The 17817-nt window shown below is 40.2% G+C and overlaps 1 protein-coding gene across 1 annotated transcript in view; it reads right to left on the reverse strand.

The window, feature by feature from the left end:
* The window catches only part of LOC124539863 (attractin), a 31472-nt gene that overhangs the window by 5760 nt on the left and 7895 nt on the right, over window positions 1-17817 (reverse strand). Inside the window, exons 6-22 of the mRNA XM_047117220.1 lie at window positions 17422-17565; window positions 16237-16382; window positions 15294-15412; window positions 14198-14347; window positions 12388-12496; window positions 11384-11495; window positions 10099-10206; window positions 8777-8924; window positions 7324-7393; window positions 6795-6919; window positions 6022-6129; window positions 5083-5168; window positions 4538-4658; window positions 3365-3606; window positions 2623-2786; window positions 1778-1924; window positions 304-529 (exon numbers count right to left, since the gene is read on the reverse strand). Coding sequence (XP_046973176.1) covers window positions 304-529; window positions 1778-1924; window positions 2623-2786; window positions 3365-3606; window positions 4538-4658; window positions 5083-5168; window positions 6022-6129; window positions 6795-6919; window positions 7324-7393; window positions 8777-8924; window positions 10099-10206; window positions 11384-11495; window positions 12388-12496; window positions 14198-14347; window positions 15294-15412; window positions 16237-16382; window positions 17422-17565 — 2325 coding nt within the window. The remainder of the gene's footprint in view (window positions 1-303; window positions 530-1777; window positions 1925-2622; window positions 2787-3364; window positions 3607-4537; window positions 4659-5082; window positions 5169-6021; window positions 6130-6794; window positions 6920-7323; window positions 7394-8776; window positions 8925-10098; window positions 10207-11383; window positions 11496-12387; window positions 12497-14197; window positions 14348-15293; window positions 15413-16236; window positions 16383-17421; window positions 17566-17817) is intronic.

Consider the following 17817-nt stretch of genomic DNA (forward strand, 5'->3'; position numbering starts at 1 on the left):
ATTTGATAATCGTACCTACCTAGACGGGCAAGCCCTACCACCAAGTAAACTTCTGACATTTAAATACCATTTCACGCGTGATTGGCCAAAACAATAATGATGTGCTTCTATTTTCGAAAGTAAACCAATCACAGCGCAGATTGAGGCAGCGGACGCGGCACTCACTTGTAGCGGAAGTTGGTGCAGTTGACGTCGCTGAAGAGCGTGCACCATTTCAATCGTGATTGGCCGAAACAATAATGATGTGCTTCTATTTTCGAAAATAAACCAATCACAGCACAGATAGCGGCAGCGGGCACTCACTTGTAGCGGAAGTTGGTGCAGTTGACGTCACTGAAGAGCGTCCGCTCGGCGGGGTCGCTGCGCGTGCGCACTGTGAGGTTCATGCGCGCGTGCGCCGAACACGTGATGCTGAAGTCCGCGTCCACATCCGGTTTCACGGGCGCGTTCCGGAAGTTGATGGCCGACAGATGCCTGTCCTCCTTCTTCGAAAGGTTGAACGTGAACTGATAGTCCACCGCCAGGTCGTCTGTTATTTATTTATTTATTTATTTGCGGTTTCATGCTCACAAATACAATTAAACTTTAGATTACATGAAATAAACCCTGCTAGGGCGTAGCAAATGTTAGAGAGACGGACGGTTATATCACAATTTTATCTGTCAGATATTCCTCGAGGGTGTAATAGCATTTTTTTTTTTAAGAATTTCTTTTAACTTATTTGGGTAGCTTGGTTCATTTTATATTTTGCTTAAATACGTCCGGCAATTTATTGAAAATTTTTATGCACATAGCATGTGTGCCCGATTGGTGAAGTTTCAGTTTTGAAGTTACGTGCGATACACTATTGAGAGACGTCAAGCATCCCCGTTCCTACATTTTGTGTTCATAATATATATGTATATAGATAAACAATAAATTCTTAAATATGAGTCAACATCACATACATTACTCTGATCCCAATGTAAGTAGCTAAAGCACTTGTGTTATGGAAAGTCAGAAGTAACGTAACACAAACACCCAGACCCAAGATAACATAGAAAAATAATGATAATCTACGTCGACTCAGCCGGGAATCGAACCCAGGACCTCGGAGTGGGGTACCCATGAGAACCGGTGTACACACCACTCGACCACGGAGGTCGTCAATATATTGTTTTTAATATGACGTAACTTTAGGTGATCGAAGCCACGTTTACGATAAATAATAAATAAGCTGTAATAAATATTTATATCCACGCATTATATATATCCACATTTCGAGTGAGTGAGTGGGAACATTAAAATGGGATAAAGACCAATTTAGTTACACTATTATAGTAGTTTTTTTTTATGGTATAGTTTGGCGGACGAGCATATGGGCCACCTGATGGTAAGTGGTCACCATCCGCCCATAGACAATGACGCTGTAATAAATATTAACTATTACCTTAAATCGTCAATGTGCCACCAACCTTGGGAACTAAGATGTTATGTCCCTTGTGCCTGTAGTACTGTAGCCTGTACACAATATATTATTAACAAAACAAAATTACTTTTATAACAAATTTATTGCAAGGATATAAAATAATAATAATTAACAACAAAATACTTCAATCAATTTCTGGTTTTCTAATGATATTACAAAACAGTAAAACAATGATACGCCAAAGTCCCGCCAAAAAGGAGAAAGAATTTTAAATGACATCTGTCAGCTTGACGCGTGGCGTTCGGAAAGTCACACTAATTCTCCTTATAATATAATAATATCTGTGAATGTTGTAGGGTTGTAACTCACAATAGCAACCCTTGTTGAAGAGATCGGCGTGGTAGTGGTTGGTGTTGTCGCACTTGTCGCAGCGGTCGCCCGCCAGGCCCTTGGTGCTGCAGTAGCAACGGCCCGTGTCCACGGCGCACGAAACCGCCTGTGCGTTGCACTCGCACGCTGCACACAATCACAGTCACAATGGGTGTTTAACACATTGAATTGGAAGTCAGGTCCCGGGATACCAGACAACTACGCAGGGCATTATAGTGTATATTATAACCAACAGATGTAACGACAATCCGACCCAACAGTGCAGACACAGAACCGATGGTCTTATGTGTTTTCTCAGGTTTATAAGTGTACACGTACATCAAGTACAAGTAGAAATTTCAGACTGGATTGGTACTAATAAAAATCTATATTAAACCCCAATATATGACTTGTGAACAATTTTTTGACATCATTACTTTGATTATTCAATGGAATTCTTATACAGTTTTATTAGCTTTTTTCCTTTTTTACAATTTCTTATTTTTTACATAAATTAAGAAAAAATCCTGTATTTTGTAAACATGTTTTTTTCTTTTCGCAATAGAATATCTATTATTTTTGTTAATGCAACTCTTGTAGTCGATGATTGCCTATAACGAATTTCATGCTGTAATTACCTGTAAGTAAAAGTACAAATGAAATGTACTACTAAAACTTACTGATGTACACGAATTGTTGTATCTTTTGTTGGTAGTTCTAAATAAATAAATATATAGGCTTCATTTAGTAGACTGAATCCTGGGATCTGCAACCTTATCTCTAGTTAGTAGACGGCTGAGGCGAGTGATGAGTGAGCGAGTGAGTTACAAGTGATGAATGCTTACGTTGGCACAGGCCGCCGTTGAGCGGCGACCCCCAGTGCGCAGGCGCGCACGTGTCGCAGTGCGCGCCCACCGCGCGCGCGCCGCACGGCTGCACGCAGCGCGCCGCGCCGTCGCACACCGCGTGCCCGTTGCACTGGCACGCCGGGCAGCGCGTGAAGTGCCACCTGCGACCGTCCAGAGACTCGTTAAAACTTAAATGTCATCAAAATCAAAATCAAAATAAACTTTATTCAAGTAGGCTTTTATAAGCACTTCTGAATCGTCATTTTACAATTAAGTGAAGCCACCACCGGTTCGGAAAGTAGATTCTACCGAGAGGAACCGGCAAGAAACTAAGTAGTTACTCTTTTTTAACATTTAAAAAAAATACAACGTCATGTTAATTAAATACAATTATTTCAATTAATGTATCCTGCTTGGAAGTCGACAGGTATTAACTCCACGCTTTTTTATCATCTACAAAATCTTGTATCGAATAGTATGCTCGAAGCGTACAATCGTATATAATAAGACCTAATGTTGTCTTAAATTTTCGCGATTATTACACATTTAAATAAAACTAATTATAACGGATGAATCGCGTATATTAATTATCGTATTCGTGGTCACGGGCAGACTGCCCGTGACCACGAACACTGCAAAGTGCTCGAAACGTCGGGATGTTTAAAAATAATTAATATACGCAATTCATCCGTTATAATTAGTTTTATTTAAATAATAAGACCTGTCAGCCGGGGCTCACCTGCGGTGAGGGCAGACGTGCGGGTGGTGGGGGCGGCGCTCCCCGCCCGGCAGGCAGGCGCCCCGGCCGCCGCCGGCGCCGTCGTCGCACCAGCCGCACGCCGGCTCGGCCAGGCACGCCGCGCACGACGCATGCGCCGCGCAGCCCCCCGCCCCCGCGCCCCCCGCCACCCCCACCCCCGCGCACCCGTTGGTCGACCACGCGCGGCAGCCGCCCATGGGGAACGACGCGCCATACGCGTTCTGCGGGCAGCGGGACCACTCACGAGTCAAAATAATCAAAAATTAAAACTTTTTAAAAAAAAAATATATTTTTATTAATAAATATGAAGGCGCATGGTGCGCCATCTTGTTTTTCGTACTGGCTGGAAAAGAGTGTCAATGGAAGTCGAATGGCGCTCTAGTGATGCGTCGCGGCGAGGGTAGCGAGGCGGCCATCTTGAATGCAGTTACATTTAAGATTTCCCGCGCACCACGTATGCGACGAATCGCTAATTTCCAATAGTTTCTGTATTACCTATTTCGTAATAAACTCAGTGTTCTAAGTGTGTTTGTGTATGTGATATTTTAACGTAACGATATTTATAACTACTGTGAAATTATCTGTGTAATTGATTTGCTTAATTAAAACTTTACTGAATTTGTGAACAATACTTTGAATATACGCCCACTTGTAATTAATTATTCTGATATTGGCAGTAAAATGTCTATAAATAAATAAATAAATATGAGACAACATCACATACATTACTCTGATCCCAATGTAAGTAGCAGAAGCACTTGTGTTATGGAAATCAGAAGTAACGACGGTACCACAAACACCCAGACCCAAGACAACATAGAAAACTAATTGTAATCTACATCTACATTAAATATTTAACAAAAATTAACTTTAATTAAAACTACACTACTCGTGTCCAGTGGATGAATGAATTTACTTCCGAATGTGTGGCTTTTTATAGGCAGCTGTAGATGGTGGTGGGACTCAGCGAAAATATGCAAATGTTCTATTGTTTCTTAATTACTCTATTGTCTCCTTTTGTTTAGTCTCTTATACCACATTCTTCGAAGTCCAGGGTGTTGGCATTACATCCTGAATATGACCCTCGTTCGATGTACTGGCATTATTTACATTCCTTTTAAAATTAAGTTCTTGCATCATTCATATACGCACCTTATCGACACATCGGCCGGCTGACGCGCACCAAATGCACTCCTCCGCGGTACAGTTAGCACATGTGCGGAACGTGGCGCACGCCGCACTACACACTCCTGTCGCTGTCGCGGCCACACTTCTGAGAAGAAACAATAATAAAATATATACAATTTGCTGTCGATTTGATATAGAAAGAAATAATCTTTATTCTCTAAAAAGGTACATAAATAGCACTAATTCATTCCCTCGACAATGTATAAGAGATACATTGTCGGGATATAATTTAAGCAAATTAAATCCTGGGTTGGCATTAGAAATTCGCATAACGAATTTGAAGATAGTAGGGGTTGTTTTTTAAAGGGGTTGCTTCCCTCTGTCGAAATTTACCCCTCACTCCCGTTTTACTCCCCTCCCTCCTGCCCCTATCCTTCCCCCTCCACCGACCTTAAATTCGGGATGCGTATTTCTAGTGCGACCCCAAGTCCTGAGAATATTAAGTCATTTTCGCTATACCTAAGCCGATATGTGCATTTTTATTTTTTATTTTAATATAAGATACTTACCTAATGTCGGTAGAAGAATTAGCAGGTCTACATTTAACAGTGTCGTAGTCCCAGTAACAAGCTCGCTGACTCAACTCTTCTGAACCCTGTAAAACATTACACTCCACCCTTGAATGAAAAACGAAACGAATATGACGTTTTGCTACGTTATCTCGTATTATAAATGTGAGTTGGGTTATTTGTTACGCTTATTCACATAACTACTCAAATGATCATCAACTAATTTTACAAGAAAAAAAATACGATAAGTAGAAGGGGTAGAAGGGCAGGTAGCCTGACAACTGGCCTCTACTGTAGGATCAGTTAGTGATGGCACCTTGATAGTTATTATCCACGAGAAATTACTTAAAATAACAATCAAGCAGCATAACATAGTTTTTAACACTACTTCCTGGGATAAATGACACATTTTGGAATGTCATATATTCTTGGTGGTAGGGCTTTGTGCAAGCCCGTCTGGGTAGGTACCACCCACTCATCAGTTATTCTACCGCCAAATAACAGTACTCAGTATTTTTGTGTTCCGATTTGAAGGGCGAGTGAGCCAGTGTAACTACAGGCACAAGGGACATAGCATCTTAGTTCCCAAGGTTGGTGGCGTATTGACGATGTAAGGAATAGTTAATATTTGTTACAGCGTCATTGTCTATGGGTGATGGTGACCACTTACCATCAGGTGGCCCATATGCTCGTCATTCAAAATTCAAATGTTGAAAAAGAGTAACTACTGAATTTCTCGCCGGTTCTTCTCGGTAGAATCTACTTTCCGAACCGGTGGTAGCTTCACTTAATTGTTAAATGACGATTCAAAAGTGCTTGTTACAGCCCACTTGAATAAAGTATACTTTGATTTTGATTTTTGGTACCATAAATAAAAAAAAAAAAAAAAAACTATTTGACATATAAATCGCATGCCACAATAAGGGGTATAGCACTCACGTGCGGGTGACGATGCAAGTGCGCATGGCACGCGGCGCACGAGTGGTAGCGCCCGCACGCCTCGCCGCCGCCGCCCGCCGACGCGCACTCGTCCACCGACAGCGATATCTGTACACCAAGCCACCCATACATCATCCACATTCCGTTACAATCAGTGCAAACGTGTGGTAGACCCCATATAACCCAGTGGTTAGAACGCGTGCATCTTACGACCTTTTTCAATAATCTATCTATCCCTTGTTTCAGTAACTAAAGATAACGAAATCTAGCGTGACATTGTTTCGTGGTTATCGTGAAACGAAACATTCGAAGAAGTTAAAATAGGTGAGAGGGAAAATTAATCTATCGTTGGTCGAAGATAGATGGCATTTACCTTGATTGTGAAACGCATACTAACGATAGATAAATTCTATCTGACAATCGGGGATAGCGATCTATCTGTAATCTTAGATAGGTTATTGAAAACAAATTTAGTCAAGCAACACTGAATATTCATGTGCTTAATTTGTGTTTATAATTCATCTGGCTAAGGAAAACATCGTGAGGAAATCAACACGTGTCAATTTCGTACAAATTCTGAGACGTGTGTATTCCAGCAACCCGCACTGGAGCAGCGTGGTGGAATGCCTTCCAAAGCTTCTCAGAGGGGGGGAGGGGGGGGGGTCAATTTCATACAAATTCTACCACATGTGTACTCCATCAAGCCGCATTGGAACAGCGTGGTGGAATGTCTCCCAAAACTTCTCAGAAGGGGGGGGGGGGGGTGTTCGTACCAGCGCGTGCTGCAGGTGCGCGCGGCGCAGGCAGTGCTGCGCGGTTGGCAGGCAGCTGCCGCACCAGGCGCAGCCGCTGGCCACGCACGCCGAGCAGTACTCTGCGCGTGCGCAGCGACGCTCGTCTGCGGACAACACGCACTCTCAACTGACATCGCTTTATATCACCGTAGGATTCGGAAGACGGCCGTTTTTTAAGCAAGAATAGGCTATTTGACATGATAGGATGCAAGTGACGTCATCATAAACCCGACCAATCAGGAGCGTTTCGTGTATTGTGTGACAAATGTTTAAAAAGATGATTTTTTATTTATAGACTTTCGAATAAATTTATTATTATTTTCAACATTCGTTATTAAATAATCACTTTCATTTCAAACACAGAATATATACTGAATACAATAATCGACACTTTATTTCTCTCATTTTCAAATAGCCTGCTATAGAAAATAAGGAAGGTAAGTTTACGATCAGATGTATTTATTTCAATATATTTTACTCTGTTGACTGAATAAATGAATGAGCTCACCAAACACGGGCTCGTTCACACACGCCTTGACACTTTCGTCGAATGATTGCTTCCAGCCGATCTCCTCTATCTGCAACGAGAATTATTACACTATTATTTGTTTAACGCTTTTATATTAGAATATTTATTCGCGTAAATTAAAAATTATTGTTGTTCTTAAATTATAATCTGATGTATATGAAATAGGACATTGGTGCATTATTAGATTAGCAATATATTTTTGAGAATATTAAAAAAAATAATCAAGCATACAAATATTTATTTATATATGAAATATATAAGTTACAGAGTAAATTGATAGTTCACGCCTTTATTGAAAAGTCTAAAAGTCAGTCTACCCGTGACCACGAACGCTGTAAAGTGCTCGAAACGTCGGGATGTTAAAAATAATTAATATACGCGATTCAAATCCGTTATAGGTAGTTTTATTTCAATGTGTAATCGCGAAAATTTAAGACAACTTTTAGATTTTTCAATTTCCATCAGTATATAACTTTTTATCTACGTTATTTTATACACTTTTCTTGATACCACAGATAAACTCTTAACATTTATGATAATAACATACTATACTAATCACTAAATTACTTTTTAAGGAATGATATATCCACCTATAATTAGTAATAAATACCTACTTTAAGTAGATACATATCGCTCATCCAGACCAACATCGTTACAATTGCAAAAATCTCTAAAACGACTTTTTCATTCCAAACGATCTCATTTCATACATACTTTCTCGTGTAATATTTTCAGAATTAATGTTATATAGATGTCATTCAAAAACTATTGAAATAATAATTCTGACATTATTACACTATAAAGTATGTACGAAATGAGATCGTTTGGAATGAAAAAGTCATTTTAGAGATTTTTGCAATAGGCTATTTGACTGGTTTTTAAAATCCATTTTACATTATTTGGTAGAGGTAAAGGAACCCAGTAAAAGTTGTTTTTTTTTATTTCGCGAAAAATATCATATTAAAAATTCCATATTTAAATAACGCGCGAAAACGCTACTTGGAGAATATGGCGCTGCAAATGGGTCGGTGACGTCACTTTGCTGTATTTTCATCTGTGGTACATATACTAGAAAAGCAAGGTTTACAAGAAAGTGACTTCATCATAAGCCCGGCCAATCAGGAGCGTTTTGTGTCACGTGACAAACGTTTGAAAATTTGCTTTTTTATTTATTGATTTTTGAATAAATTAAGCATTATTTTCATGTTTCATTAGTAAATAACCATTTTTAAACTCATAATATACATTGATTACAATAATTAACAATTTATTTTTCGCATTGTCAAATAGCCTATTGTGAGGATGTCGTTCTGGATGAGCGATATATGACATGCGAACGTATAGATATACAGACACAACGCCCGTATCTCCTCTCTCTCTATCTATCTCTCTCTCTCTCTCTCTCTCTCTCTCTCCCTCTCGCGATACGTACGGCGACGCAGGCGCGGTCGGCGGCGCGCCACACGCACGCGGCGGCGGCGCGCTGCGCGCTGGCGAGGCACGCGGCCTCGTCGCGCCGGCTCGCGCACCTCTCGCCCGTCTCGAACAGCAGCGCGTCCGAACGCAGACGACCGTCGAAGCTGGAATATACGGCACCATCACATCTTTTAACAAACCAAAAGTTTGCCGAAAATAATCGAATTAAAAGTTCTATATTTTAGTAGCAAGTGAAAACGCTACTTGGACAGTATGGCGTTGCAATGGGTTCGGTGACGTCACTTGCCTGTATTGTAATCTGTGGGGCATATAATCCACATACAGCAGGCATAGGAGGTTAAGAGGCAAGTGACGTCATCATATTATTTTATTTTTTTATGGTATAGGTTGGTGGACGAGCATATGGGCCACCTGATGGTAAGTGGTCACCATCACCCATAGACAATGACGCTGTAAGAAATATTAACTATTCCTTACATCAGCAATGTGCCACGAACCTTGGGAACTAAGTTGTTATGTCCCTTGTGCCTGTAGTTACTCTGGCTCACTCACCCTTCAAACCGGAACATAACAGTACTGAGTACTGTTATTTGGCGGTAGAATAACTGATGAGTGGGTGGTACCTACCCAGACGGGCTTGCACAAAGCTTACCACCAAATATTCTACACGCTTTTCTAGTTACCTTTTAACGACCCACATCGAATACTACAGAATTTGTTTATTTACGACATCACATTAGCAACTTCTAAAATTATCAGTGTTTCTTTACCATATTACCTATGTATATTATACACAATTGTACACAAAAACCATCCTCTCGAATAACTCAATCTAAAAAAAAATCGCATCAAAATCCGTTGCGTAATTTTAATAATCTAACCATACATAGGGACAGCGGGGTGCTTTGTTTTATAGTATGTAATGATAAACAATGACATATTAAAAAATCAGTTTCTGTATTGATTTTCATATGAATACATTGTAAAACCAATGTGACTACCGGCACAAGGGACATAACATCTTAGTTCCCAAGGTTGGTGGCGCATTGACGTTTTAAGGAATAGTTAATATCTCTTACAGCGTCATTGTCTATGGGTGATGGTGACCACTTACCATCAGGTGGCCCATATGTTCGTCCGCCAACCTATTCCATAACAACAAAAAAAAAAAAACAAAAAAAAAAATTATATAAACTGACAAATTGGTAAAGCTCTTGATTTTAACACACTTGTATATAGCAATATACAATTCTACCATCCAAGGCTGCCTAGTGTTACGCATCGCCGTTAATAAACGATTAGTGCCGTATCACTCACCCCGCGTGTATGATGGCGGTGGGTCGCGGCGCGTTCGGCAGCAGCGCGGCCGCGTGCGCTGCGCGCGCAGAGCTATCCAGCGCCGGTATCGTATACCACGTCCTGCATCTGCGCACGCGCAACAAACATTATTACATATGTGTTACATCTAAAATATATAACAGCTGATTTTCCCTCACTCGTATAGTTGTAGTACTACTAATGACGACGATATATTTTTATATAAGTATGTAAGTAGGTGGTATAGTACGACACAACTTAGATGTAGCATCGGCAAAATTTGTAAAACCGATCACATCCGAATTAAGTACGCTTATGTATATTTACATGCACTTGCTTTCACGGCTTGAACTGACGCGAGAATCTATAGCGACGAATAGTGTCGAATGGCGCGATAGGGAGCTACTTCTATTGGTTGTATAAATCGGCAGTAATCGGTTTTATTGAACTTGCCGATGCTACATCTAAGTCGTGTCGTACTATACCTGACTGACTTCTATTCGTTCGTTATTACGTGTAAAGTAAAGTAACAGCCTGTAAATTTCCCACTGCTGGGATAAGGCCTCCTCTTCTATTAAGTAGAAGGTTTGGAATATATTCCACCACGCAGTTCCAATGCGGGTTAGTGGAATGCACATATGGCAGAATTTCGATGAAATTAGATACACGCAGGTTTCCTCACGATGTTTTCCTTCACCGCCGAGCTCGAGATGAATTATAAACACAAATTAAGCACATAAGTATAGTGGTGCTTGTCTGGGTTTGATACGCAATCATCGGTTAAAATGCACGCGTTCTAACCACTGGGCAGTGTAGCTGTGTTAATTTTTTTTTTATATATGAGACAACATCACATACATTACTCTGATCCCAATGTAAGTAACTGATGCACTTGTGTCATGGAAAATCAAAACTAACGACGGTACCACATACACCCAGACCCAAGACAACATAGACAACTAATGGTAATCTACATCGACTCGGCCGGGAATCGAACAAGGGACCTCAGAGTGGCGTACCCATGAAAACCGGTGTACACACCACTCGACTACGACCTCCGTGGTCGAGTGGTGTGTACACCGTGGTGGTGGGTGTATGTAATACCGTCGTTACTTCTGATTTCCATAACACAAGTGCTTCAGCTACTTACATTGGTATCAGAGTAATGTATGTGATGTTGTCTCATATTTATTATTTATAAAAAAAAAAGACCATGGAGGTCGTCGAATGCTGTGTCAATAGCGACACGTAGCGTGTCGTAGCACTGGCGTGTCGTAGCACTGACCGCGCGTGGTAGAGGTGCGCGGCGGCTGCGTAGCAGCGCCCGGCGGCGGGGGCGGCGGCGGCCGCACTCGCGCTGTCGTTGTGCGCGTTGCCGCCGAAAACCAGCATCATGCCTGCAACCAAACCAAGCACCATGTTATTACCAAACCAAGCACCATGTTATTACCAAACCAAGCACCATGTTATTATTGCCTGCCTCGTCTAGGGACTTGATAGAAAGCACCAGATCCCAAGATCCTGCGTCGATATTTCCAGGTCAGATCAATTAGGCTTCGGGTAAAAAAATACATAGATAAAAAATCCGTTTAAAATTTACTAATAATTTCTTTTTCATATACACATTATCAAGCACCATGTTATTATTGCCTGCCTCGTCTGTCTAGTGACTTGATAGAAAGCACCAGATCCCAAGATCCTGCGTCGATATTTCCAGGTCAGATCAATTAGGTTTTGGATTAAAAAAATAGATAGATAAAAAATCCGTTTAAAATTTACTAATAATGTCATTTTCATGTAAACATTATTAAATTCTCGTAATACAATATTTGACTTATAATAACAGATTAACTTGTAGTAATGGTAGTACAGTTTATTTTCAATACTGCATAATAGACCATCTAGTAATATAATCAACAAAACAAATTAATTTAAATTACTTTTTTTACTGTCTGTACTCAAAATCAAAATAAACTTTATTCAAGTGGGCTTTTACAAGCACTTTTGAATCGTCATTTAACAATGAAGTGAAGCTACCACCGGTTCGGAAAGTAAATTCTACCGAGAAGAACCGTCAAGAAACTCAGTAGTTACTTTTTTTCACCATAAAAAAATACAGTCATGTTAGTTAATACAATTATTTATATTAATATATCCTGCCTGGAAGTCAACGGGTATTAATTCCACGCCTTTTTATCATCTACAAAATCTTGTATGGAATAATATGCGTTTTTTACCAATTTTTTTTTTTTTCTGTCTGTACTATAATTCAAAATTCGAAGGACTCACCAGGGGACACAAAGAGCGCGGTATGCAGATACCTCGGCGTGGGCGAGGACGGCAGAGGCCGCCAGATGCGCGTCTCCACCTCGTATTCGAACAGCGCGGCGGACGGCGCCTGCCACACACGCAACACATACATACATACATACACACACACACATACACACATTGGCAGATACATCCATACAAATAAATAAAATCGGAGTGTCTGTTTGTATTATTAAAATAACCGCTTTCTGCTACATGCATTTGTCTTTATATACGGTACACATACCAAAACACACATTTTTAGAATTTTTGTCTGTCTGTCGGTCTGTCTGTCTGTCTGTTTGTTCCGGGTAATCTCTGGAACGGTTGGGCCGATTTGAACAGGACTTTCATTGGCGGGTAGGTAATGTACTAAGGCGTAACTTAGGCTACTTTTCATACGCAAATAATACAAAGTTTTGGAAATATAAGCGTCCAACTTAAGTTGAGCTCTTTCTGATATGGTTGTTGATATGAATTGGGGGTCAGCTTATACTGGTATTCGATCGGGTGTATGTTGCGTTGCGTTTTGCAAATTTCCCATGCCGCGCGGACATCGTCGTCTGTTTGTAATTTTTCTACTACGTGGACATGAATGTATATACGGTGCACATGCCAAAACGTATAATTGTAGAAGTTTATAATGTGATGTCGTAAGCAAACAAATTCTGTAGTATGTTTAGTATCAGTATTGCACCCGTGCGAAGCCGGGGCGGGTCGCTAGTATGAATATAAAAACATACAAACGTTGCATACCCGCAAACTATAATAGGACACAATTTAGATGTCGCATCGGCAAAATTCGTAAAACCGATCACATCCGAATTGAGTACGCTATCCCAAATTATCAATATTTATTTCTCACGCGAATATGATCTTTGCACAAATGTGATAACTTGTAATATCACATGACCTAATATATTCGTCAATTTGACGTGTCGATTTACATGCACTTGCTTTGTCTGACGTGTGAATCTATAGCGACGAATAGCGTCGAATGGCGCGATAGGGAGCTATTTCTATTGGTCGTGTAAATCGGCAGTAATCGGTTTTATTTTCATTCCATTGCATTTTCCGATGCTACATCTATTTTGTGTCGTACTATATGTGTCTAAAACAGGTGATCTATTAAAAGCTACGAAACAGATTAGCGAGTAGAATTTTTAACGGATAGTGTATTTACATCTACGTTAAGAATGTAAGCAACACTGGCATAATTAACTCATAGTCATGACACTGAAAATACGATCACCTCTCCCCACAACAAATTCCCAAACGACTATTACGTTCTTCTTAAAATACCATCCTCATAGTCAAGGATTTAGTTAGCTTCATGAATTCATCACGATATTCCATTTTCATCTACTAGTAACAACAACAACAGCCTGTAAATTTCCCACTGCTGGGCCAAGGCCCCCTCTCCCTTTGAGGAAAAGGTTTGAAACGTTCGGTTGGTAGAATACACATGTGACAAATTTCTATGAAATTAGACACATGCTTTCTCCGGCTAAGAGAAAGCATGTGTCTAATTTCATAGAATAGCCGGAGAAAGACCACAGTGGCTTGCACTGGGCTCTCCCAGTCTATTTTTCCCTATTTATTACCATTATGCCATCTATCCCATTAGGCCTCTGCCTATGTCCAGCAGTGGACAAAAATAGGCTGATGATGATGATGATGATGAGACACATGCAGGTTTCCTTACGATGTTTTTTTACCGCCGAGTTCGAAATTAATTACAAACACAAACCTGGATTTGAACCCGCAATCTAGTATGCAAGGGCCGTACCTGCGTGGCCTCCGACTCGGACACGAGGCCGGCGTGCACGTAGACGCGCGCCGACAGCGCGTCGTAGGCGGCCGAGTGCGCGAACCCGCCGCGCGCCGCCGCGCCGCGCGTCGCCGCCGCGCCCCACCACCCCTCCTCCACGTAGTACTCCTGCGCACGCGCACGCATATTAACACACTAGAGTTGTGTAGTTCGCGAACGAACTAGTTCGAAAGAGTCGCTCCCACAGATGAACTACGCGTAGTTCGTTAGTTCGTTGCTGAGCGAGGAAAGGTTGCGCCAAACAAACTAATGTTGTCTCGCTCGCTCGCGCGGTATTTTACATGACACTCGCTCATTGTTGATAATTTCTAAAAAGTCTTTAATATAAATAATTTAATGTGGTGAATATTAAAATTTGATTATTTTCGTTTGACTTTTACATGCTTGTCAAGAAAGAGAATATGTATAAGTTTTCGTTGATTATTTTGAAATTTAATAAAAAAAAAAATAAAAGCAAAAATACTAAAACATTAGAGCTTTTAATTACTATCTAAATAATAAACCTATTTGTTTGCAATAAATATAATATATTTCACGAATATTCATTTCATTTAGCTTTTATTTTAAGTCGAAAATATTAATTATTATTATTGTCACAGTAAATACAGTATCAAAACGAGCGAACGATCTGCCCTTTTTTGAGTCAATATGAGTCAGATCGCTGTTTTAGATCATCTGACCTCAGTTCCCAGATGCTCGGTAGTCGGTAAGCAGCTGGGAGCTGAAGAACTAAAAGAGCGAACTAGTTCGTTTAGGTTCGGCGAACTAAACCGATCGATCTCAGTTGCGAACTATTATGCCCAACTCTATAACACACAGAAAGAACAAGCAGCACAAGCAATGCTTCTTTTTAAGGAATTACTAATCAAATTAAGCTTTGAGTCTGGTTGACAATAGCAAGAGGTATTTGGACCAGGCTAGCGACATTTTACATCGCTAGACGGACTTTGAGCCGTTGCATTTCGCTTTGCGATATTTATTTTAATTCAACAGAACAATTTACAAGAAATGGCACAGGCAACCCAAAATCAACGTAAAGAAGTAGTAAACCGACCTGGACGAGATGCAGGTATCCGTAATACGGTGAATGTCCAAAAAACACTAACATGACCGGTTTCTTCGTGGGGCCCATTTGCACCATCACTGCTGTGTGACCTGATAAGTGGAGACCGCCTGAAAACAATTCGATACTATCATTATTTATACACATATATAGTGAAATTATTATATAAAAATAATGAAAATCTATCTAAAAACTATATTAGTCTTCAGATAAGCTGCATTATAAAATGTTATTTAAATATAAGTTTAAACACAAACACAGGTTTCTTCTCCGATAAAAGAAAAAGTAAGTAAAGGTAAGGTGACTTTATTGATAGGCAGACTTGAGTCAAAATGTAACTGGATATCCGTTAATCAATAAACTTGATAACGTTATCCTTGGCCTTCGAAGATGAATAACTTCGAAATTAAGATTTAAATTTTGATTACCAGTAAAGACCTGTACTATTTTACTATCCGCCTCTACATTTTTTTTTATGGTTATAGGCTGGCGTTCGAGCATATGGGCCACCTGATGGTAAGTGGTCACCATCACCCATAGACAATGACGCTGTAAGAAATATTAACTATTCCTTACATCGTCAATGTGCCACCAACCTTGGGAACTAAGATGTTACGTCCCTTGTGCCTGTAGTTACACTGGCTCACTCACCCTTCAAACCGGAACACAACAATACTGAGTACTGTTATTTGGCGGTAGAATAACTGATGAGTGGGTGGTACTTACCCAGACGGGCTTGCACAAAGCCCTACCACCAAGTAAATCAGAGTAATCAATACTAATAATATTAATGCGAATGTAACACTGTCTTTATGTTGCATTTTTTCGACCAAATTACTTAATCGAATTTGATGAAACTTTGTATGAAGCCAACTTCAGCTCCAAGGCCTGAAGCCAGGGCGCCATCTAGTGTCGTAGAGCAGTGTGATCTCACCGCAGTGCTTGAGGGGCGCGGGGCGGTGCGGCGAGCAGGCTGAGGGCGTGGCGTTGCGCCAATCGGCGTGCGCGGCGTCGATGCGCGCGCGCCACACTTCGTTCGTCACCTCCCCCGCGCGCCCCTCCAACCCCGCCAGCCCGCCCCTGCGAGTTAAAGCTATAGATTACACCACAGAACAATGAGACGCATCAAAACAGGCCTCATCAATTTTAATGAAATAACAATGGTAACTTTATCAAGATCTATTATTTCAATTATTTTATGTAATGTTAACATATCAGTGAGATGATTTAAATATAAATTGTTAATATGTATGTAATTGTATAATGCATTCATCTTATCGACAATACACATAAATAAAATAACAATAGAAATTTTATTAAAGTTATTAATTTCGGGATATTTATCATGTTTTTTTATTTATGTTCGGTTGACCTCGATATATCGACATTGTCTACGAAAGTCTTGTTCACGTGTCTCGTAAAAAAATTTATTAACTTTAATAATAAAAATAACCATGTTAATTTGAAATCTTAAATGGAAATTTTATCAAGATCTACGATTTATTTTATGTAGTGTTAACGTATCAGTGAGATGATTTAAATATAATAAATTAATGGAATTGATTAATTAACAGAATATAAAATAATATTCTTTTCTATTGTTATGCAGCCCACTTGTAATGAATACGAGGTTTACTTTATCTTTACATATCAACAGTTAACATCGCTTTATTCAAATTTGTAACGTGACGGGAATCAGTTTGTTATGCTCTTAAATTTCATTTGAACATTTCGGGTTACCAAAATTTCATATAAGCATCAAATCTTTGGCTATATTACTTTAAGCTCAACAACAGCCTGTAAATTCCCACTGCTGGGCCTCCTCTCCCTTTGAAGAGAAGGTTTGGAACATATTCCACCACGCTGTTCCAATGCGGATTGGTGGAATACACATGTGGCAGAATTTCAATGAAATTTATCACATGCAGGTTTCCTCACGATGTTTTCCTTCACCGCTGAGCACGAGATGAATTATAAAGACAAATTAAGCACATGAATCTGCGGTGCTTGCCTGGGTTTAAACCCGCAATCACTCTGGGCCATCTCGACTTTAAGCTCACATTTAGGTAACGGAGACTAACATTTAGCAAACCATCTTTCTATTCACTAGATGACTCACCCCCTCTCTGGCTCGTCCGAGGCTACCACACCACCGTAGACTATCAGCTCGTTGCCGTGGATGACGGCCGAATGGGCAAAACGGGGCAACGGGACCTCCCCTCTCGCTTCCATCGCTATCCACTCATTTTCCTCTGTTTTATATCTGAAAAGAAAACAAAAGTTGGACTATGAACTATAGCATGTAAAAAAATATACAAACATGTTTACTTTCAATCCTAGGCAAGCACCACTGAATATTTTTGGCTTTAATTTATGTTTATAAATCATGTTGTGTTTGACGTGTGTCATGGAAATTCTGTCACATGACTATTTCATTTTGACTTTGAATTCACATCGCAACAGCGTGGTGGAATTTACTCCAAACCTCAAAGGTAGAGGCTTCAACCCAGCAATG

The sequence above is a fragment of the Vanessa cardui genome, chromosome 23 (genome assembly GCF_905220365.1).
Source record: "Vanessa cardui chromosome 23, ilVanCard2.1, whole genome shotgun sequence".
NCBI lineage: Eukaryota > Metazoa > Arthropoda > Insecta > Lepidoptera > Nymphalidae > Vanessa > Vanessa cardui.